This window comes from Pavona decussata, unplaced genomic scaffold (genome assembly GCF_977016875.1).
Source record: "Pavona decussata unplaced genomic scaffold, jaPavDecu1.1 SCAFFOLD_32, whole genome shotgun sequence".
Taxonomy (NCBI): Eukaryota; Metazoa; Cnidaria; class Anthozoa; order Scleractinia; family Agariciidae; genus Pavona; species Pavona decussata.
This window is the reverse complement of record NW_028145455.1, coordinates 3,227,501-3,250,557: the sequence shown is the minus strand read 5'-3', so window position 1 is coordinate 3,250,557 and position 23,057 is coordinate 3,227,501. Positions and strand designations below refer to the sequence as shown.

At 36.7% G+C, this 23,057-nt stretch overlaps 1 protein-coding gene across 4 annotated transcripts; it reads left to right on the top strand.

Annotated features, from left to right (window-relative positions):
• Positions 1-897: 897 nt before the first annotated feature.
• Positions 898-22,975, top strand: LOC146484671 (uncharacterized). 4 transcript variants are annotated; one of them, XM_085104777.1, is made up of 7 exons: positions 898-1,120; positions 13,161-13,262; positions 14,073-14,131; positions 14,626-14,738; positions 15,533-15,774; positions 15,945-16,121; positions 20,021-22,975. In XM_085104777.1, exons 1-7 carry the CDS (start codon positions 1,046-1,048, stop codon positions 20,630-20,632), a joined length of 1,380 nt encoding a protein of 459 aa, XP_084960903.1. In that variant the 5' UTR covers positions 898-1,045; the 3' UTR covers positions 20,633-22,975. The 4 variants fall into 4 exon arrangements, with proteins under 4 accessions (XP_084960903.1, XP_084960905.1, XP_084960904.1 ...); XM_085104779.1 differs by lacking the exon at positions 898-1,120 and adding an exon at positions 3,354-3,449; XM_085104778.1 differs by lacking the exon at positions 898-1,120 and adding an exon at positions 7,528-7,599.
• The last annotated feature ends 82 nt before the right edge of the window (positions 22,976-23,057 follow it).

The following is a 23,057-nucleotide window of genomic DNA, read 5'->3' as shown; positions in this document are numbered from 1 at the left end:
GCTTAGAAGGTAAACAAAGGCGTTATTATTTATCTCTGTAGTGTAAAAATACCAATGAAAGTGTCTGAGAATATTACACTTCAACATAAATCGCTGTCATACCGTGAGGCAAAATATTGGATCAGATTTGGCTTCAAATTCAGGTAAGCAGCAGTGCTGCTTTTTGCAGGGGCCTGGGTTCTAGTGACGAAGCGGTATGACGAATTGCCGTTCTATTTTAAAGTTTAAATAATTTGTGAAAAACTGAAATAGAAAACGATGGCGGATTTTATCGTTTATTTTAAACGCAGATCGGCTGTAAATTGACTGTGCTCAAACAAGAGTATCAGTTGTGGAAATACGTACGTAGTGAAGCACTCAAGATATAAGCTGCTTGCGGTAAACTTTAAATTGTTTGAGCAATCATAAAAGGGATTTCTAAACACATATTAACTGGGAGGAATTTTAACAACCAAACATATTTCGAATTCAAATTTACGGAATCGCTGGCGGATTATTCAATAACATTCAAAACCACAGTCGCAGGAGAGGTAGTATTTAGCGCCAAAACTTTGCCAGGGCACTTTGCTCGGTTTGTATTGCAATTGCTAGCGTTAAACATCGTAAGAGTGAGAAAATAGCCAATGAGAAAACAAAACATGTATTTTTTAGTTTATTTGCATTCTATTCGTTTGAAGCGGAATCAAACACGGAACCCAGCAAAGTGGTCAGTATGGAAATGAAGGCTTCGAACAAATGAATGGAAACAGTACACCAACGAATCGAAAGGATATATCACTTTGGCAATTTAAATTGGGTCATCAAACTCACAGGAGTCATAATAAATGACAAAAAAAATCACCCACACTGAATTACGTCATGAATATTTAATTTTCCACCAAGCAGATGTTACTATTTCTTTGCTGCTGATCAGTGAATTTTCCAGAGGAATATTTGATGCCAGTGACCGAAGACTTCAATTTTAATGACATTACAAGCGGTGCAAAAGTGTGGCTTGAGCGCTACTTCATAGCTTCATATTGGCGGTTCGATTTAGGTGGCAAACATGATTTCGATGGCAGCAAATGCCTTCGAAGGCTTCGATCAAATGACACAGAAAAGGAGTTTAATCGGCAAAAGGGTAAGTCTTGACGAGAAAATCCTTTAATTTATAATCTAGTTTCTAAATATGAGAGTTGTCAATGATGATAAACAAGGCAGACGCTATAAGAAAAATTAAGATTTGGGTTTTCGGCGTTTAGGAAAAATATATGCTTGAAAAGGCAGGCATTTTTTAACGCTTTCCGCGTATTGACTTCAAATAAAAAAGTCGCATAAATTCACTTCATTCAAATGTCACCCACTGCGCCAAAATGGTGCGTAGAAAATCCAAAAATATTGAGTCGTAAACCGGAACTAGCGGTAAATAAAGCTGCCTTCGGGATGAATTTTTACTGTTGTCAATAACAAACAATTTTTTTACGAACACCGTTCATTCTAAGCCTTCAGAAATAAGTGTGTTATTTTACGATTCCGAAATAACATCGAAAGACTAGCCGCAATAGAGTAATGAGGTTTATTCACTTAAATATATGCACGAACCGAATTTTGAAAATGTTTACTTCTAATTTGCTTCTCGGTAAATGCTAATCTCGCGTGCTTCAACTTCTTTAAGTTGGAAAAGGTACATTATCACGTTATGTTTAGGAGTTCGGTCCTTAATTATTATATAGCAACTGAAAAAAAAAATATCTGGGGAGCGAAAAAATTGACGTTTATGCGGTGAAGGCTAAAATGGGTTATCAACTAGCTAGAACTTAAATCAGGTTTTTCTTCGGTTGGTCGAGAGAAAGTTTATACCTAACAATGCCAATAACAGAGACTAAATTTGTTAAAATATCTTCGTTTAGCAGTCGCCCAAAATTCAAATTCCATGGTCCCGGAATAAAATGCTTGTTTGGTCGATTTAAGCATTGTTTTTGATCCGCCAAATGTGGTCGAATCGCTTCCTCGTTCATGAGGCAAAACAACGAGTTACAAATAAAAATTTTATTCGTCTTATCTGTTGCTAGTATATCTCTCTAAGATCCTTGTATAATTCTTTATTTACGCGAGAGTGGTGGCCGTTCAATTTTGATTCCTTAAACTTGATCATTATAATTTCACTTTTTTTCTTGTTATTTTACGCGTGTGAAACAACGGACGTCTGAGAGACAAGATGGGTTGTGAAAATTGCGAGATTTCTTAGATGCTTCCAGTTCTCAACATTTGAACAAAAGCTATAAGCCTCTGCGGTTTCGTCAATCTAGTTTATAAATTACGCTGTTAAAAGCTGAGGTACGCTTTTAAAAGACAGAGGTCAAAGACGGTTTTAAAATTTAATAAATGCTTGCTTCAACCACTCGACAAATATACCTCAGGGAAAACAGGATTGTTGAATTATTCTTCGCAGCATATACTGAAGATTAAAGCCCAAAATCCGTTCAGTCCGTTAGTGAGACATTGTCATTTAAGCAAAAAATAAAAATAATAATCATAAAAACAAAATTCCGTTTTTAGCGAAATGCATCGGGAACAGCCATAGATTTATAGTCACAAAGCACGAAAAAATATGTATATCCATTACAGCTCGATTTTTATTTCCACGTACAAAGGATAGGCTTTCGGTTACTTTGGCAACTTCAATTTGTCATTATTTGTCGGCGCGATTTCCAGCTGGGAGCATTCCCAATTATTAAGCACAGGGGAAAACAATTTTGTCGAATTTGCATTTATTGTCCAACGCAGAGGCAAATACGTAAGTAAGGACCAAGCGAAGTTTGGCTCAAAACGCTCGCAGGTGTTCCGCGCAAATAAATGTTCTTTACCGGTGTGTATAGCCTGGCGTGCGCGCAACCGGCAAAGTGCTTTTGAATAGAGCAAGATGAAAGGCTTGGTCAATGAACTAGTAACAGAATGTTCTAAGTTCTACTGGAATGTTTGCCATAGCGATAGATGAAATTTAAATGCCGGTTCGCCGGCTTTCAGTGAAACCGCGGGAGATTTGTGCTATCGAAATACGCGTATTATAATCGAGGCGAGAAACGCAACTTAAGGCGTGCAAGTGTCATGTTTTTGAAGAAAATTGTCGATTTTTGAGTACAGGATATAATTCGTAGAACATTGCAGTGTAACCACACTCTCTCGAGCGATTCGCGTATACTTAGCTTTCAAGTTTTCTTATTTTAATGGTCGTTTGTTTGTTTTGACGTTAAAGGGTCGCTCTCAGAAATTATGTTTCACCCGAATGTCATCCATTTTGCTTACGTCACAAAATGTAAGATCAAATTAGGGAAGCTAAACCTGCTTTTGAGATTCTTATGAATTTTTATGAGAACCCACACAAAGCATCGACTAAAGCTTAATCACGTTTCTAAGAAATAGCCATGAGCGACGAGGAATTTCGTGCCTTCGGCAGGCACAGGTACCAGGTTAGTGTTTCATTGCTAAAAGGATAAATAAGCTCCAGAAATGAAGACGCTTCGACGAAAATTCCCGTATTGAAATGTTATTTTCTACGAGTTCAAACAAAGCTTTTGGCATCCAGTGGCTTGTGAAGACATCTTTTTTAAAATGCATTCAAATAATCTTTCTTCAGAGACATCTTCTTGCGATATTGTTTCGCAGATACGTTTTTTGATAAGGTCTCGGTCGCAATTCTATTTCACAGACTATATCGCCATATATTAGATTCGCCTTCACCGAAATGACGTTTATCTAAAGAAATTTTGGTACGAGGTGTTTTGTATTTCCTTTTTCGCACGTATATCGCACCGCACTGTCGTAACCACAGCTTTTAATCTAATATAATTTACACAACACACTTGTGTCTCACTAATACACAACAGCTTCTTTGACTTCCATTCAATTTTTGCCGATAAATTATTACACTGCGACCACTGGTTATAACAGCTCCGAGCGCCGTGTAATTTTGGTATTCATATTTTTGGTTATTTCGCAGTGTTTGCAGATCAATCGACTACACCTACTTTAGGCTGTACATAACACATGTTTATACTTATTTACATTTTCGTATCAGCAGACTATATTCATAGACTATTTCAAAATCGGTACTGTTGTGGTCAGTAACATGATGGACTCCTCGAGACTGTTTCAGACTCAAAATCAAATTCTTGTGTTGATTTGCGAGCCATGTTTTTACATCTCTCTCGCTGGTGCACTCTAATGGCACCACGCTGGGAACTGTATTTTGCTATTTGTTCTTCGATGTAAGATGTTGTTAAGTGAAGAACATGGTTTCATTAATTCACTGAAACCCAAATGAGAGTCATTTTATGCAACTTATACAACAAGTTACATAAGTGTTCTCAGTGAAGATATAGATAATCATACGTTTCTTTGCTAGCTACTTAGAGATTTAAAACATTGTAATACTGCTGACAAGGTAACATTGCCGAATATTGTTATAATTAAGCTCGTATGCTTTAATTTACTGCAGCAGTCAAGTCTGCTGTTAAATCCCTGTTGGGTGTGGGGTAGGGAGCTGGTAGCATCTTTCTCAGCTGTATCTATTGCGATGCTACATTTTTTTTTGGCGCAAATTACACTATAGTAAAACCACGTACGATGACTGAATATTTCTTTCTTAACTGATAACCAACCTTAGAATGAAATTAACCGTCATCCAGGTAGAAAGATGGCAACGACAGAACACATTGGAAAAAAAGAGAAACCGATTAGAAAGATAGCAATGACAGAACACAATGGGGAAAAAACCCCGAAAATATAGAAAGTAATTCGAGACGCATGTCAAACAATAATGAGCCGAGAAAACAAAAACAAAGCAGAGAAAACAATAATTTCAACAACAGCAGAAATTATTATATAAGGCCAGGAAATCAGAATGGGTGATCTTTTATCTAATTTCCAGTCTTTGTTTATACTGCAATGGTCTTTTCATCATATCTTTCGTTAGCAGTTCACATATGGGATATTTTATCGGTACATTTTAACCACAGCGCAGTTGGCTGATGATGATGATGATTTTAACCACATTTTTATTAAAATTTGGTTATATCGCTAGTTCTTAATAATAATAATAATAATAATAATAATAATAATAATAATAATAGTTTGGAATATGTTGATTAAGATGTTGTTTTTTTATTATTTTTATTATTATTATGACATTCGTATTTTCTTTTGAAAAGTTTGTTCTTCGAAAATTAGTCTCGAAATCGGAATGAATTGTAAATAACAATTTCAGCTGCTTGGTATATGTTAATAAAGATTATATTTATTATTAATTATAATAATAATAATAATAATAATAATAATAATAATAATAATAATAATAATAATAAGGCTTTATTCAATCTGATCAATGTAAACATCGATACCATGATGAACAGGAGATACCAGAGGTTATCCCTATCGAGGGTATCCCCTTTTAAATCAAAGCAATTCAAATTAACTCAACTAAACACAACACAAATCAAATCAAATCAAATGTTAGTTTTTGAGGAGAAGGGAAAACCGGAGTACCCGGAGAAAAACCTCTCGGAGGAGAATAGAGAACCAACAAACTCAGCCCACTTATGACTTATCGAACCCGGGCCACATTGGTGGAAGGCGAGTGCTCTACCACTGCGCCAACCCTGCTCCCCTTGGTGATTTCATTTTCCAAGAACGATCAGAAGACGATCTAATGGCCGCCATTTCTCGGGCATGGTATAGTGGCTCATATCCCATGAACGCTAAGCCAATAAAAACTCTGGAATTGCATTATCCAATGATCCCATTTTGTATAATTACTGTTATATTGTTAAATTGTTTAATAACTATTCCTTCAAGACCACATACCACTCATGAGCTAAATCTGTTACGAAAGCAACAGACATTATATAGTAAGTCCAAGAGTGTTTCGTTTGAAGCTCCCAACCGCTGATGACGTTACATCACGTGAGAATCCAACTACTTAGCGAATAGTGAGCATCTTCTTTCAACTCTCTATAGTAATCATATATTTTGAAGCCATAAAAACGTACCAAATTTGAATTTAGTTTAAACTAACTGAAAAAACTCTCACATGAACATTCAGAAAAAGCACACAGTTTGCACTTTGGGTAAGTTTAAGTAGGTGAGGAAGTAGGTGATGGGATGCTTAGTTCACGTGCCTAAATAAGGATACAATAATGCATCGTTCTTTTTATCCATTAAAACTTTAATTGTTCTTTTGTGTCCGGTAGTTTTATGGAATATTTATAGAATGCTAAACAATGGTTGTTGATATATCGAGAAAGATTCCTAAAAGACTTGTTGTCTGTGATAACCTAAACGTCTGACTGGAAATATCAGCAATAGACAGCCAATATTTGCTTGATATCAGGTTGAATAGACAAAATAGTATATATAGTATGTAACATAATTGCGTCCATGCGTCCGAAATATTCCTATGTTCAATTTGTCGAAACATCAATTCAATTCAATTCAATTCAATTCGTTTATTTTGCCATTAACCAAAAAAATACAACATAAATACATTATAGACGACACACAATATTCTTACTATTACAATGTTCATACTTAACTATTTACAATATTAAAAGGGTTAAAGGCTAGGAAGCCTATATAGAAGCCGGGGGCTTATTAACTATAGGCTTCCTAGAATTATAGGATAAACCATAGAAGTTAAGGGTACATCTGTCATCGACAGTCAGATTTAGGAATGCAACACGTGCTGCGTCGATCACGTTGAACGCCTAGGAATTGGCAATGTGACACACTTTAGGCTACTCACCAATTTGCTTTTTATCTTCAATTTATTGTTTTAATTTTGAAACAGCAACTAGGTCAAGTGCAAGAGGAAAACGGGGGTATAGATAACATTAGCTTACATGAATATTTTTTGTACTGTTACGTCAAATTCCACATGTGATGGCAAAACTTACAAGACGCAATATTAACATATAAAAAAGAAAATTCAAGCTACTTATCGCCTTTTTTTTTCTTTTTCTGACTCTGGAGTTTAAAATCTAAATTAAAATAGAAATATAAAAATAATATGCAACGAGACATGATTTGTCTGCACTGAAGAACTGCTGAAACTGAAAACGAAAATATTATTTTGACAATCAGTGGATCCTCTTCAAATTTATTTACCTATCTTTATCATTTTAAATTGAAAATGTATTTCGTTCGATCGAAGAGCACTTAAATTTTGAATTTGATAGGCTCACACAATACAACGTCTCGTTCGTTTAGGTATTTCTAATTTAAACGTGCCAGTTTTTGAAATCTTTAAAACCAAACTTTGAAAATTCAAATCACGAGTCTTAGCAGTAATTTCCTAAATTTAGTTTAATAATATTATTTGCTGGAACATTCTAGAGGTACGAAATCAAGGACGTTTATCAGTTAAAACCGATGTTTTCCGAGACACGACAGCAGCGGGGGAGATAAAGGAAATGTGTTGTGTTTACTTTAGGTTGCGTGCTTTGAGCAGACTCCATCAATTGTTGTCACCTCTCTCAATGATTCATAGTCTTTGCTTATGCTTATGTTATGGCACGAATCCACAAATTCATTGGCAGTCAACTTTTATCGATCAGTTCTTCTAAGGTAAGGCCGATTATCTAACCCAGCAAGTAGTTGACGGCTTGGGAATTAAGCTGGCGATGTTTTTTTTTAGTTTTGGCCTACCTGACTCGAGAAATTTTGGGGGTGAGTTTAGCTTGCTGAGGATTTAAATTAACGTATCAAACCGCAAACGTTATTTGGTTTTTGTTTATGTCTGTGAAGCTTCAGAAGTTGTGGAAAAATTAGTGCGACAGAGGGAAAAATCGCAAAATCTCGTTCCCAGGCTCATGTGCTATTTTTCAGTCCGGAAGTGAAAAAAATTTTATTCAATGTTCAAGGTTTACGCCCGCATAAGATTTCAAACTTTTAATATAATCTTTTGGTAAAGATAAAGTTACCTTTTTCTTAATTTAGAATTATCTAGCATGTTCTACTTTAATTCCTTCTATCATTTTATACATATATACTTTGTAAGCAATTTGACCGCGATTACGCAATTAAACCGAATGAAAAACGGAAGCTTAGTCTGAAATGAAGTACCGTGTTCTACTTATGTCGCGACAGTCAATTAAAAAGCAATTAAATCGACTTGCAAGAACCTTCCTCTGTTATTATTTGTGTGTGCTGTTTTGTTTCGTCCTAACAGAGAAAATATTTCACCATCAAAACACCTTTGTGTTTTGTGTTTGTTCTTTCAAAGTTGTTCTTTTCTGTTTTCATATTAAAATAAACCCAATTTACAAAGAACTAAGAAAATTTCAAAAGAGAAGTTTCTTTGCTCTTATTTGTAGGACGTTTCGTAAAAATACAAACATTGAACATGTGTAACGCTGTGGGAATAGGCATCAAAAAGTCTGACCCGTAGAAGACTCAAATATTTCCTTTTGCTTGAGACAAACGCAGTAACTTAAAGTTATTAGTTTTACTTTTCTCAGCGGTCGGTTTATGTACCAAATTAGATAAGCACAGCAGAAATCTGTACTTGTTTATCTTTCTTCAGCACGTTTTCGGAGTGATATTTTAAGTTTTTTTTTTTTTTAATTAAGTTTCAAGTACAAATGAAGACGAATTTCAATGATACTTTCAATATCGCCTCATCATCATTTCCAAATTGCGAAAAACCTGAAGATTGTAGGCTCCTATAGATTTCCTTTGCAGTAACATTTACGCATGCGCGACTTTAACAGTTTCTTTGGATGAGAAGGGGGATTCAGTCACCCATCCCTAACTCCGAAAGTGTTAGATCTGTGCCAGTGAAACGTGGAGGTTAAATAGTTCCTCCAAGGATGTTTCCCATTAAGTTCGCCTTAGGTAGTGATGACGTCAGATGACGTGGGAATTACGTCATGATCTCCAAACAGCGGCCATCTTGGATGAGCCCCCTGATTTCTGGATTTCCTTAAAATTTCAGAAAGTCAGCACACCAAAATTGACCAAAAAGTAATCATAACCAAACGAAAACGCTATAATGATATAAAAACATAACATTCACCTTAAGAACATTATTTGATTATTATAAAAGGAATATTCCAATTTCTCAAAAACTTGTTGTCAATATTTCGTTGTTGTAATAACATCAAATTGAACGAACATGGATCTACCACACCCAATTGTTTCCAGATAAATTCTCGAAAAGTTCGCAGAGTTTGGAGGCGTTTCCTCTCATATTGCAAAAAATCATAAAGATTGAAAGTTATTGATAGTCCACGCGGATAGAGTTTTCTCATATCCGGTCTTGAGCTAGAACGGTTTAAAACAGTTAGATTGTGTTAAGTGAGCTGAAGTTACATCTCTCACATGACTATGTAAGACAAAGATTTACCAAGTATAACGCACCCTGACGCCTTTTGAAGAACTTAAAAAAAATATACAAGAACAAAAGTACGTTGAATTGCTGCCATTACTGTCGGAACGTTTTAGATGTCGCTTGTGAAGATGTTTATATTTTTGGTCAAGCAGTCTGTCATAAATGAATAAAGAGAAAGATGACCAAAACAACTGAAAGTCAAACACACCTTTAGAATTACAAGAAACTGAGAGAAGAAACGAAAGACTGTAAAGTGCGCCGATTATAGTTGAAGCGCAAGGCTTTCGAAAACTATATGAAAAGATGAGAAGGTTGTAACATAGAAATAACCTGCAAAAAAGCTATTTCTACCATTAGCACAAATTAGCAAAATCACAGAGGAGTTTTTCCTGACAAGAACAAAAATCCTAGTAACTTAAATGTTGCCAAATGTACAAAAACAACAACAGGATGTAGAATGTACTTCATGTGTTGACCAATTGATAGCGACATATCCTTTCAAGTGAGAATCAGTTTATCATTTTTCAAGGTCAAGTTAAAAATTGATTTGTTGCAGCTTGAGGTCGACCAGACGGTAGTAATAATGTAAGACGGGCTTAATATTTTAAAGGAAACAGTCTCGTTGAGTTAATTGTTTAAAAACACAAAGCTGAAACATTTTCGACTTATCGGCTGGAAGAAAAGCCACGACAAGATAATTCCAAAATTGACTTGATTTAATAGTTTGTACATATGATTCTTCATGAACATGGGGCAGTGCTTTTTCAATTTTAGCCTGGCAAGCTACTTGTTTCTTAAGGTCAGGCTTTCGCTATGGATGTTTTATTTTCTATTAGGCAATGAGAAAAGTAGTTGTATTTACAACAAGCTGAGATTCAAACATTGATTGTGACATATTAGTAAATCAACATTCCTCCTTTAACGGTTCCCTTATTTCAATTTCAAATGTTTGCAAGGTTCTTGAAATCGGGACCAATTATACTGGCAATTAACATAATCTTAATTAAAGGAAACATTGGTATGTGAAGATTACTAAAAGCTACCGTTTCCATCAATATAACAAGGCTGGCATTAAAATACTGTACACACGCGAAACTGAAATTTGACAGATTTCATGCTTACATTGAAAAGTTCAAGCTAGACAAATAACGCGTATTTTCTACTCCCGTTTATGTTTAAACAACAATACCCAATTGTTGCAGGGAAATTAATGTTTCAAATACACTTTGAAGAAATTGGAGTTTTTTTTATATTTTTTTAGAATTGATATTGTAAAGAAGAAGAATAAGAGTTTGGTAAGCTGGATACTAACTTAAAAACACATTCCAAATTAAAATTATAGGAAATTCAAAGTTTCTATTTACAAACTGAGAACTTTGAGGTCTTTAATTTTTTATTGTAATTAATTATGTAAAAGGGGAATGCTTTTAAAGTTGGATGGGAAAAGTTTATTTTTGTTTTTGGGAAATTATGTTTTACCAATTACAAATGAAGTGTTCTGAATTTCTTTGTTGTTTAGTGAAATTAATTTTTAAAGTTGTATCGCATGATGCAACTTTAAAAATAATCCACATGCAAACGAGCGTTTTCACAGGAAAAAAGGAGAATAAACAAACCAACATAAACCAGACTTCTTTCTCTACATTACAATTCTTTTCTTGTCGCTCCAAGAATGAAGAGACACCTTAAGTCATTCCCCTTGAATTACTTTCGTCCGATCCAATGAAGTAGTTTCAACTATACAAACACGGGTAATTTGCACATTAACAATTTTTGCCACGAGAAGTCATTAGCTTGTTTTACAATTATGTTTCGAAAATTCCTCCATTCTTATTGGCTAAAGGCGGTGAAAATTTTACCTTGACTACTCCATGGAGTCACTTCAATTAAATGCGTAAGTCTACTTAGTAATGTTTGAGTTAAACGCTTCATTCTACGTCGATGTTATTTCGAGAAAAAACATGCATGATTTAGGCATTAGGAAACTCACTTCGCTCGATCCATCTTACCATGACACGCGCTTCTTGCCTCCCGCTAAAGAAAGGCACTTTTACCTTTTCAACAAATCATGTTTTTACGTTGCTTGAAAACGACAAAGGTGATAGTCGAGTAAATTTACGGCATCCAGGAGAAAAGGTTTTAGAACCCTCATTGGCGCGTGGACAATCCGTGGGGAAAGAACGGGTAGGGACATCTTTTCTTTTCTTCTTTTGTCGCATATTGATGTCGTGTATGACATTACATGTTTGGCTTCGTAAACTCACCGAATACAAAGCTGCAATGCATTCTAATTTCAATCACGAGAAAAAACGAATATCGGGTGAGCTTCACGTGGATGAAATATTTCGAATCTTAGAATTCCAACATGCTTTTCACTAGTGTGAATCGATTCTTGAACTGTCATGAAACAACATGGAGGATTTGTCAGTTATGAAAGTTTTATGAACTTTTCATATCTAAATTACCATTTCTCCAGCTGCCAATGAGGTTTGGTCAACTGTTTCTTACCTTTTAGATTCTAGTACCTCTACTCTATCGACTTTCCACGATGGTCAGAAGTTAGGACAACGGTAGCGCACGCGCGCTCAGAAGAGATATTTATTGAAAATCCATGTCTTTTTTTTTCCAAAGCTCCGCTTCACAGAGACATTTCGAAATCATATTCACACGTCCCTGAAGAAAAAATCTTATCAATGACAATTTCGGACTAGGTAGCTTGAGTTTCTTAGGAAATGACTTATTAACTTGGAGGTATTCAGAGAATCCATGCGATTCCATGGGTATGTTTCTCTGAGACATCTTGAAATTTGGCACTGGGAAATGTCATTTCCTGCTTATTCAGGGGCAATTAAGTAATCACTCTGACTGGTTTGAATTGATCTTAATTTTGCACTGAAAAGAGGAACTTCTAAAAAGATGCTGATTGCCAAGTTGAGATAAAGGTTGTTCAGAAACTTGAACCTGGGTATCGTCTGCCAGCTGCTTTTCTGTTTTACTTTCTTCAAAAAATATAAGATGAATGCAAACGTGTTATTCTTTTTCAGAGCTCTGACACATGGCGACATAATCCGTAATCTTTCATATAGATAAATCCGAGAAATCGGACAATTTCATGAGCTCCCTGAACTTACCCAATTCAGGTTAAGGTCTGCAGTTAAGGTTTCTTTCCTATTCCCAGTCCTTCAGGAACCCTAACCTAACCCTATAAACCATGACGTGTCTACCATCCTTTTAAATGCACGGTGGAACCCTTTTCTTTGTAATTTCAAGGTCGCGTTCGATAATTATATTCCGGGATAGGCATCAATTGAAAAGTCTTGATTTCTTGACGTTTTATGTAAGTTTAGGACGTTTAGTAGGTTTTGGGTAAGTTTATGACCTATCTACAAGCTTTTGCTCATACATGATATTCATGATATTCAGAAGCCATATTTCTGTTCCAGAAACCTTATATTAACCAGTGTATTGTATCATTATTTCGGAATATGATAGACTGCAAGAAGTCCCTTTCTGGATAGTCGAGAGCTCGCGCGAAATAGCCGAGCGCAAAAAAAAAAAACTGGAGCGAACGTCTCGCTGCGCTATTAGCGCACTCTCGACTAACCAGAAAGGGACTGCTTGTAGTCCAGGAATTTGACCAATCGAACGCCCATTTATATTAATATTGCTATGAATATTTCAGTCTTTTTGCTGTGAAGCGTCTACCTCAGTGAAATCTGTCCCTGCACTAAGATGAAATTAATCCTTCTATTTCATATCTTAATGTTCTTTTTATGTCACTCTTGGTACTTGTCAGGGATCGATGAGTTCATCAAGCGAGATTTCGTTTCCCCCTTATGAAGTCGTCCCCGCCACTCGACCAATTATAGTGATCGGCCCTTCACTCCGAGGCTACGAGGTAAGGTTAGATTAATCAGCTGGCCCTGATTCCATGCAAACAAGGAAAAATTCTTAGCAAAGGGATTACAATTGCAGGTGTCCTTTGCATGTTTTCGGTACAAATGCTTTATCCTACACTATAAAGAAGAAAAAGAGCAAGACTTATAGCTTCATGAATCGGTCGCCAGAGTCCTCACCTAAACTTCATATTTTTCTCCATTTCTATTTGCGGCAGTGTTTGTGGCTCTTCCGAACGTCTCGTGCAGTTTTTATGAAAATACTGAATGTTTTCATCGCTCTTAGGTATGACGTAAGAAAAAAATCTCTAGACGTTTACCTCAGATCTAAAAGATAGAGATTTTTTTCCGTTATTGTTTCCATGTCGTTTGAAGGAATCAACGTCCTCAGTCTTGTAAGAAAGGCAGGAAGGAGGAAGGAAGGAAGGAAGCAAGGAAGGAATAAATACTTTATTATTGCAAATGGTATAAGCCCAAGAGTCATGCCAAAAGCAGGTAAATTATGATCATCCGGGTGAGTGTAGACTACACTCACCCGGATGATCATAATTTACCTACATATGAGATACCTTATCGCATGAAACATTCCTGGCACCATGACTTCAGAAAAGACAGTCTCTTATTCATTGGTCTTTATGAGAACAAAGTTCTACCAGTTTCTCCATATTCTCGAAAAATGGTTGTTGAAAATGCAGCCACACCAGCATTGCAAATGACTGGGCGATTGGGTCAGTATACGTACGTTGAGGTCGACCACTACAATGCTTACCTCCTGAACTGATCATGTTTGTTTTTGCATTTGTCTTTCGTAGGTCACTGATCTCATGCACAGAGCTTTATACAACTTTTTGAAGAAGAGGTTTAGTGGAAAGTAAGTTACTTTAATTCCGTCAACCTTAAGAGTTTTGGGGGAGTTCCATTCCAAAGTAAACTGTGTGACACCCTAAGGGGAGCGTGTTTATGAGGAGTTATCTATATACTTGGGTAAAAGATTCTTCTATTTTGTTGAGCACATAGCTTTAACTACTGGTCTGACATACAATAAGGCTTTGCGATAGAATATATGAACATATTGATCTCTTTTAGTTTTAATTTCAAACGACAAAGAAACAATGAGAGATATCCAGTATCATTCCGAATTTAAATGCGATAGAGCTCCTTAATAAGTTTAATTTTTTTTTCATCCGGAAGTAGAAGATGGGCCGCCATTTGGAAGTTATGACGTAATTCCTACGTCATGTGACATCATAATTTCCTGCAACGGACCACGAAGGAGACACGTTTTCGTCTTAAATTAAAATTTTCTCTTAAACGTCTTTTAAAGTCAGTTGCGATCTCAGTTTTTGCATATTTTTATATCTTCAGAATTTCAGTGTATAGAACTCACGCGGACATTGGTTTGTCAAAGCGGTCAAAAAGCAACCCTTCGGAAAAAGAAAGATTCAACATCGCGAAGACCGGAGGTCAACGAATGACAGGTGAGCCATATGAACTGCTTATGTTGATTGGCTTATCCGTCCGCACATGCCCAGTCGCATTTCTCAAGTGGAATCGTTGCGCCAAAATATTTAGAAGACACCTTTGCAACAATTAAAACTAAACAATTATGCTCTACTGACAAGGAGAAGCCAAAGTTTCAGGCTTTTCCTTTGTACTTTGGAAAGGTAATTTAGACTGTGCCTGAACTACTTTTTTATATAGAATGAAATTTCTTTCTTGCTATAAGAGTATTTCAATTATGCGTTTGCCTAAAACGCATAATAATTGATAAGATGACTAGCAGAATAAGTACTTCTTCTATTCTTCACGATTGTGAACACACAGAACGACATGGTTTTTGATCGTTCACATTTGCCGACTCTTAAACCGTCGCACTTTATGATTCACCGGAATCACTCTTAAGTTACACGCAAAAAGGATCAGGAAAGGCGGTCCTTTACGAGAGAAACAAATACATTGATTGGTTAAGTCACTGATAAGTTGATTAGTTGGTCGACCGATTGACTACTTGATTGATTGGTTGGTAATCAATCAACCTGTCGGTAGTTCGTTTTATGATTGACTGAGTAACTGATGCCTGACAAACTGACTGATTGATCAGCGACTAATATTTTAATGAATCATGCCCGCTGATATCCAATCAGATTCGAGAATTTTGCTATACAGTAGTTATGATTAATTGATTGATCTATTGGTCGAAAGGTTGGCCGATTGATGGATTGCTTTGAGTAACTATTCTTCTTCTTCTTCTTCTTCTGTTTTTTTACACTAGCTGAAGTTCAAAAAGAGGTGGAGCGGATCTACGAATTAACGAAATCTCTGAACATGGTGGTTATCGATTGTGACGTCATAAACCATCCTTCGCAGCTACTGGACTGCTCGCTGGCTCCTATTTCTATCTACATCAAAATGGATCCTTCAATTTTGGAAAAACTTGTCAAGTTGCGAGGATCGAAAAGGAAAAATCTTGGAGCGCAAGTGGTTGCTGCTCAAAAACTTGCACAATGCAATGAGGTATATTTTTACTACTATATATATTTTTACGGACCGGTTGAGAATAGCGACCTAGTGCCGAAGACCAGCCAGGTATATATCTCATGGTTCTACTGAAACGAATTCCATTCGACGCAACAGAGTTGCAACGTATTAATTGAGCCTTTGTTCTTTCCATTTCTTTAACTCAGGAAATGTTTGACTTGGTCCTTGATGAAGCCATCTTCGAAGATGCCTGCGAGCACTTGGGAGAGTTTCTGGATCAATATTGGAGAGACTTGCATCCGGGCGACAAGGAAGATGGGGCAGGGCCGTTAACAGAGAAGACTCCTTTACTCCAGGGAGTGTCCAATGTCCCTGCTATAAAGGTGTATAGATATTTAACGTTACTTAACGTGTTTATTTTTAACCAAGCAAACTTGCTCGGTGGTTGGATTTCTATTTCAATGTCGCTATTTCTCTTAAGAGAACAAAACGTTACTCTATATTGTCCCCCACCCCCAACGAGCTGTATATTGAATAATAGTAGCATCCAACAGCAAGTTATTACAGAAAACGAAGCCGATACTGGGAGAGAAACCAAGGGGTGCTTACCATTTACATGGAAAACCCGGAAATTCCAGTTGGAAAATCAAATGGTACACATCATTCCATTTGGAGTACTTCCGAAATTATGGGCTTCTGGTGAAAGTGACGAAGTTTTATTGCTCCTTTTGGGATTAACAGCTGCTGTTCATACATTTTGCATGTTATCCATCTTCTGTCAAGACAAGCTAAATCATTTCGTATTTATGCTGAAAATTTCTATCCGGGTGGTTTGCGTAAATGGTAAGCACTCCTTGTGTCTCTTGCCACTATCAAGAAACCGGAGATATTTGACTAGTTTAGTTTGTTGCGCTGGTTTTTCTGTGTTGTGATCTGTAGTTATTAGACAGTTATGATGTCGAGCGCTTTCCTACTACTTCTTATCTCTCGGAATAAAACAGTGTATGTTTTATTTGTGATAAAACAACATTTGATCTGGATTTAATACCGTCAATCACTTTATCATCACTCTACTCTACTCTACTCTACTCTACTCTACTCTACTCTACTCTACTCTACTCTACTCTACTCTACTCTACTCTACTCTACTCTTCAAAACTTTGCCTCAAGATTAGAATAAAAAAAGCCTCCTAAACGCATAAAGAAAGCTTCAAACAAGAAATGGTTTGATAGCGAATGCCGATTAAAAAGACATGAAGTACGAAAACTCTCAAATCAAAAGCATCGCGATCCTCTCAACTCCGAAATACGCGAAAAATTTCACCAAACGTTGAACGAGTACAAAAATCTCCTAGATTTAAAAAAGAAAAATTTTCAGAAAGAAAAAACAAAAGAACTCGATGAAATATCATCAAATCCTGACAAATCATTGTTCTGGAGTTGTCTTAAATCGATAGATGATACAATCCCCAACAAAAATCCTCCTTCAATACAAGAAGACAAATGGTTAGAACACTTTCAATATTTACACTCCGACGAGCCAAAACCATCTACACATCAAGAAAAAATTTATAATGAGCTACAACAATTAGAAAAAGAAAAAGACCAACTTAACTCCTTAGACCAAGTAATAACTCAACAGGAAATACGTCAAGCTGTGAAAAAATTAAAGAATAAGAAATCGCCCTTTTCCGACAGAATAAGGAACGAAATGATCAAAGCGAGCCTTGAAACACTAATGCCTCTTTACATCAAACTTTTCAATCATATCCTAAAATCTGGAAAGATGCCAGATGTATGGTGCCAAGGTCTGATAACCCCCATTTACAAATCTGGTGACAAGAATGATCCGACAAACTACAGGGGCATCTGTGTATCAAGTTGCCTCGGAAAACTGTTCTGCTCAATCTTAAATCAACGTCTACACTCTTATTTAAAAGAAAACAAAATATTACATAACTCACAAATTGGCTTTCTGCCTGAAAACCGCACTGCAGACCATGTTTTTACTCTTCGCGCCCTGCTAGATAAATACGTTCACTATCACAAAGAAAGGGTCTATACCTGTTTCGTAGATTTCCGCAAGGCTTTTGACTCCGTCTGGCACGTTGGTTTATTTTATAAGCTACTCGGTGCTGGCATTGGAGGACAATTTTACAATCTAATTAAAACTCTTTATTGTAATTCTTCCTGTTCTATAAGAATTGGAGACAACAAAACACGATCTTTCTCGTACTCCAGGGGTGTCCGTCAAGGGTGTATTCTAAGTCCTCTGTTATTTAACTTTTATATTAACAATCTGCCATATTCATTTCAAAACGCGCTTTCTGATCCATTTGTCCTCCCAAATAGAACGAAAATAAACTCACTTCTGTATGCTGATGATTTAATCATTCTGTCGAGATCCAAAACAGGATTGCAAAACTGTTTAAATACGCTATCTTCTTACTGCAAATCATGGATGCTAAAAATCAATCCTAAGAAGACGAAAGTAATGATCTTTCAAAAACGCTCAAAGAAATCCGTTGACATTAATTTTAAAATAGACACCGAACCTGTTGAAATTGTTCAGGAATACACTTATTTAGGAACTCGTTTAACCCCAACAGGAAATTTCACTCTTGCGTTAGATCACTTAAAAGAAAAGGCCATGCACGCCTTCTCTAACATCCAAAAACACACACTCCTCAGTAAACTAAATCCCAACACAGCATCTCAGATCTTCGACACGATGATATTCTCGATCTTAAGCTATAACAGTGAGGTTTGGGGTATGTACACGAAGAAGGAGTTCAAAACATGGGATAATTCCCCATTAGAAAAAGTACATTTAAAGTTTTGCAAACGCTATTTGGAGGTAAACAACAAAGCCTCTAACCTAGCATGTAGGGCTGAGTTAGGGCGATATCCATTACTTATTGCAATAAACCAAAAAATTATGAAATACTTTGTTTACCTAAACAATAAGGAGAATGACTCTATCGTTAAGCAATCTTTTCTGATGTCAAAACATTTACACTCCATTAATAATTCCGGTTTTTACTCCAATTTTATGGGCATGTTAGAAAAATACTATCCATCTGATCTAAATCCTGAAAATTTTAGCAATGAGACAATAAGGCAAATTGAAACTAATATGAAAAACAAGTATCTACGTTTCTGGCAACACAACCTTGAACACTCAAAAAAGTTAGAGTTCTATAAGATTTTCAAGAATGAATACTCTTCGTCTAATTATTTAACTCATTTAAGAAATTTTCCTGATAGACGAAACCTAGTTAAGTTTAAATTAAGTAACCACAAACTCAGAATTGAAGCTGGTAGATATCAGAAAGATCATCTTCCTAGAGAGTTAAGATTATGTCAGTTGTGTCAATCAAATCAAGTGGAAAATGAAACTCATTTCTTGTTTCAATGTAGTTGCTACTCTTTACAGAGGCAGACATTCTATGAAGACATAAGTAAAATGATACCTGATATTCAAACGAAATCGACATCAGACATTGTGAAACTACTGATGAACTCTGAAGACTATAATGTAAACAAACTGGTTATGAAGTTTATTTCTTCATGTATGATTATACGTGACAGGCTATTATTGGATATTGATGATGTAACTTAGAATTAATTATATATTGTTATGATACTTTACACTGTTTTTGTTAGTAATTAGATTATATAAGCTTTTGCAATACTGTAAATCTTGTGGTCATGCAAATAAAGCAATTACTACTACTACTACTCTACTCTACTCTACTCTACTCTACTCTACTCTACTCTATTCTACTCTACTCTACTCTACTCTACTCTATTCTACTCTACTCTACTCTACTCTACTCTACTCTACTCTACTCTATTCTACTCTACTCTACTCTACTCTACTGTACTCTACTCTACTCTACTCTACTCTACTCTACTCTACTCTACTCTACTGTACTCTACTGTACTCTACTGTACTCTACTGTACTCTACTGTACTCTACTCTACTCTACTCTACTCTACTCTACTCTACTCTACTCTACTCTACTCTACTCTACTCTACTCTACTCTACTCTACTCTACTCTACTCTACTCTACTCTACTCTACTCTACTCTACTCTACTCTACTCTACTCTACTCTACTCTACTCTACCCTACTCTACTCTACTCTACTCTACTCTATCCTACTCTACTCTACTCTACTCTACCAGGAGCCCATTACTGACTCTACTCTGTTCTACTCCAACCTAAACTACCCTAACTTACCTTACCCTACCTTACCTTACTTTACTTTATATTGCAGGCTCCGCTCGGTGCATCACAGAAGCAACAGGGTGCCATGCAAGCTTCCCCACAACATGGTGAGCAAAGATTATCAGGAGCACGGCAGGGAAACTCGAATGGGAATCAAAGGAAAGTGGCAGTGACTGGAAATGCGCCTGACTTCGGCAAAAAGCTGCATGAAGCTTTCCAATCTTCACAACCAAAAGCATATCAAGGAAGCGGAGGTTATCAGTCCAGTTACGGCTCTGAGATGCAACAATATGACCAGCAGCAACAGCAGCAGTACTACCCACACGAGGATAAATATGAGCAGGAGCAAAATTACGGGTCTGGAATGTATGGGCACCAGCAGGGTTACCCAGCTGAGCCCTATCACCAACAGGGGTACTCCCAACAGTATGCGGGCCAAGATAGTCAGTATGGCTATGGACATTTTGGGCAGGACCTCAACCAGGGGTACTCCCAGGGGTATGGAAATGAGAACCAGTACCCCGACCCTTATTATGATCGAGATGCAAGCATGGGATATCAGCAACAGTACGGGAATGAGACGGAGGGGGGCTACCAGGGGCAAGATTGGTACGGTGACACTGCGGGCAACTATTACGGCAGGGATGGCTACTATCACTGATTCAATCAAACAACTGGAAATGAATTTTTGGCAATGAATGTTTCACGTTTGATAGCAAATATTTCAGTTTCTTCTTTTTTCAATTTCACAAAAATAATTGTATATATGTAGTTCGACGAGAGTCGTACAAGTTCCACAGCCTTTTGTATACTTTTTGCATGACCATTTTCTAAGCATGCAAAGTATAATTTATTGCGAGGCAAGAGATATCACGTGCTACCCAGGTAAGGTTAGCTTGTTGTTCCCGTGATAATCACGTGGATATAAAAGGAGCAATGACGTGCACGAGTGCCTCTTAAAATTATAGAACTGTGTCTAAATACGGATCAGTAAATACGATTGTGTAATTTTTCTGCTTGCTATCATAATCAATTGCAAAATGGTGCCCTTTATCTGCGTAACGCATAGCGTTTGCTTGCCACAGATTCTTATCTTTATGGCTGAGACACTTCCAGTCCCTGAGGAAAAACTTGATTCATGAACGTTTGACTGTTTTTCAGTACCATAAAGATTAATTGATGAGTGGAGATCTCAATCGCTCTCCCTTCCAAAGACCACTTCTGACCGGAGATGTTTAGTGCAGGCTTACATGATGCACTAGCCCCGAGTTCTGATACGGAAGTAAAACTAGCGCACTCGAGGGAAATAATGATGAACTTCATCTATGGCCCTTTCCAGTCGGGGAAAACACTGATTTTAAGTGTTTTGGGTATGTAAATTATCTTAAGAACATTACCATCTTTGACTTTTCCCCTTTGGATTCGCATAACTACATTTCGACTTGTGTAATGGAGTTCGCAATTGTAGGCTGTGGAAAACACCCCACGGTGTACCCATTGTCTGCATTTAAAAGCAAAGCTCGTTAACAGTACTTTCCTATTGTTTTCAGTAGTTTAAAATTTAGAAAAATCTTAAATGTTGATTGCTTGGTGCTATGCCTTTGAGAGCAAAGGATAAAAAAAATGTAAAAAACCAACAACGCTGTTGTCACAAACTTTGTCGCTATTAGGGAGCTTAAGCAACGACGACGGCGACGACAACGACAACGCCGCAAAACAATAAGTTTAATGATGAGCAAAAACAATCGCTCTGCACGTGTGTTTTATATTTTGGTACATTTCTTTGTCGTCCTCTGCAAAACAACGACGAGAAATGACCACATTTAAGTTTTTTTGGAGAACGTGAACGCACGACGGGGAATTTTTCATTTTCTTTCTTAACTTGTACGCCACTCCTACCAATTTGGTTCTTGGATAGTTTGCCATTTTAGTAAAAATTGAGCGAGTTGAAATAATCGCGAAGTAGCACAAATGAAATAAAAATATATTTTCAGGTGACGTTTTCATTGCCGTTGCCGTCGTCGTTGCTTAAGCTCCCTATTGTTATTTATTAGAATCGAAACGGAACTTTTGGCACCAGAAGCCGGGACCCAGACTCAGGAGACCCTCCCGAGTTAAGATGTGTCCTAAGTATTGTTTCTGAACAATAGTCTATTGTTTATACAATGACAAGAGACTTTTGTTACGAAACAATACTTACGATAAGAATGATGTACATACTCGGAAAAAAGAAATTCCGAGTACTCCTATCAGGAGTCGAACCTATGACCTTCCGATTACTAGTTTGGATGCTCTACCACTGAGCTACAGGAGACTCTTGGGAGCTTGGGCCATTAAACTATGTTCATGGGACAAACATCCTGCATACTGCTAGATTGGAATGTCAATGAATGGCAAATGCACAATGAAAGGAAATGTGATGTAACATTTTAAGCCTGGTGAACAAATGAGAATACTTACGATACATCTTAACTCGGGAGGGCTTCGTAAATCTGGTTCCCAGGTTTTTTCTAGTGATTCACGTTAGGAAATAGTGGAGTTCCTCTGCAGTGATGGAATTAGGCTACTTTGCCAGATTTAAACACAATGGGTCAGTTATTAAAAGAAAATTTAGACTGTGTTTAACAAAGCCACGTTCTAAGCCATTTCCAATTTTGCCAACAATCATATCTAAACATTGTCTACTGCTGACGGTAACAAGAAGGCTTGCATCCCAGACTAGAAAACTATTTATCTACTTAAAATAAACCACTTATAAACATATTTGGAGGCCCACTGATTATCTTAAGCCGGGGCCTAAGTTAGACTGTTTAAATACCTGACCCAATGTATTTAACAAGAGTGTGACATGCGCTCATTTCAGTTTCGAAAAATTTGTGGTAGATTTCTTTTTGTAGCTGAGATGTAAACAAGCAATGGAATATTGCCACCTTGAACTATTCTGAAATTAGAGAAATCTAATGGCGAGATGGCTTTGTAAAATAAATTTTGTATTACGAAGATGGCATTTTGTTTGTTACTGAGTCGCCAACCCGGAAGTTGAAGTACTATACCAAGTATACGAGCAGATAATGGGGTTGTTTCTA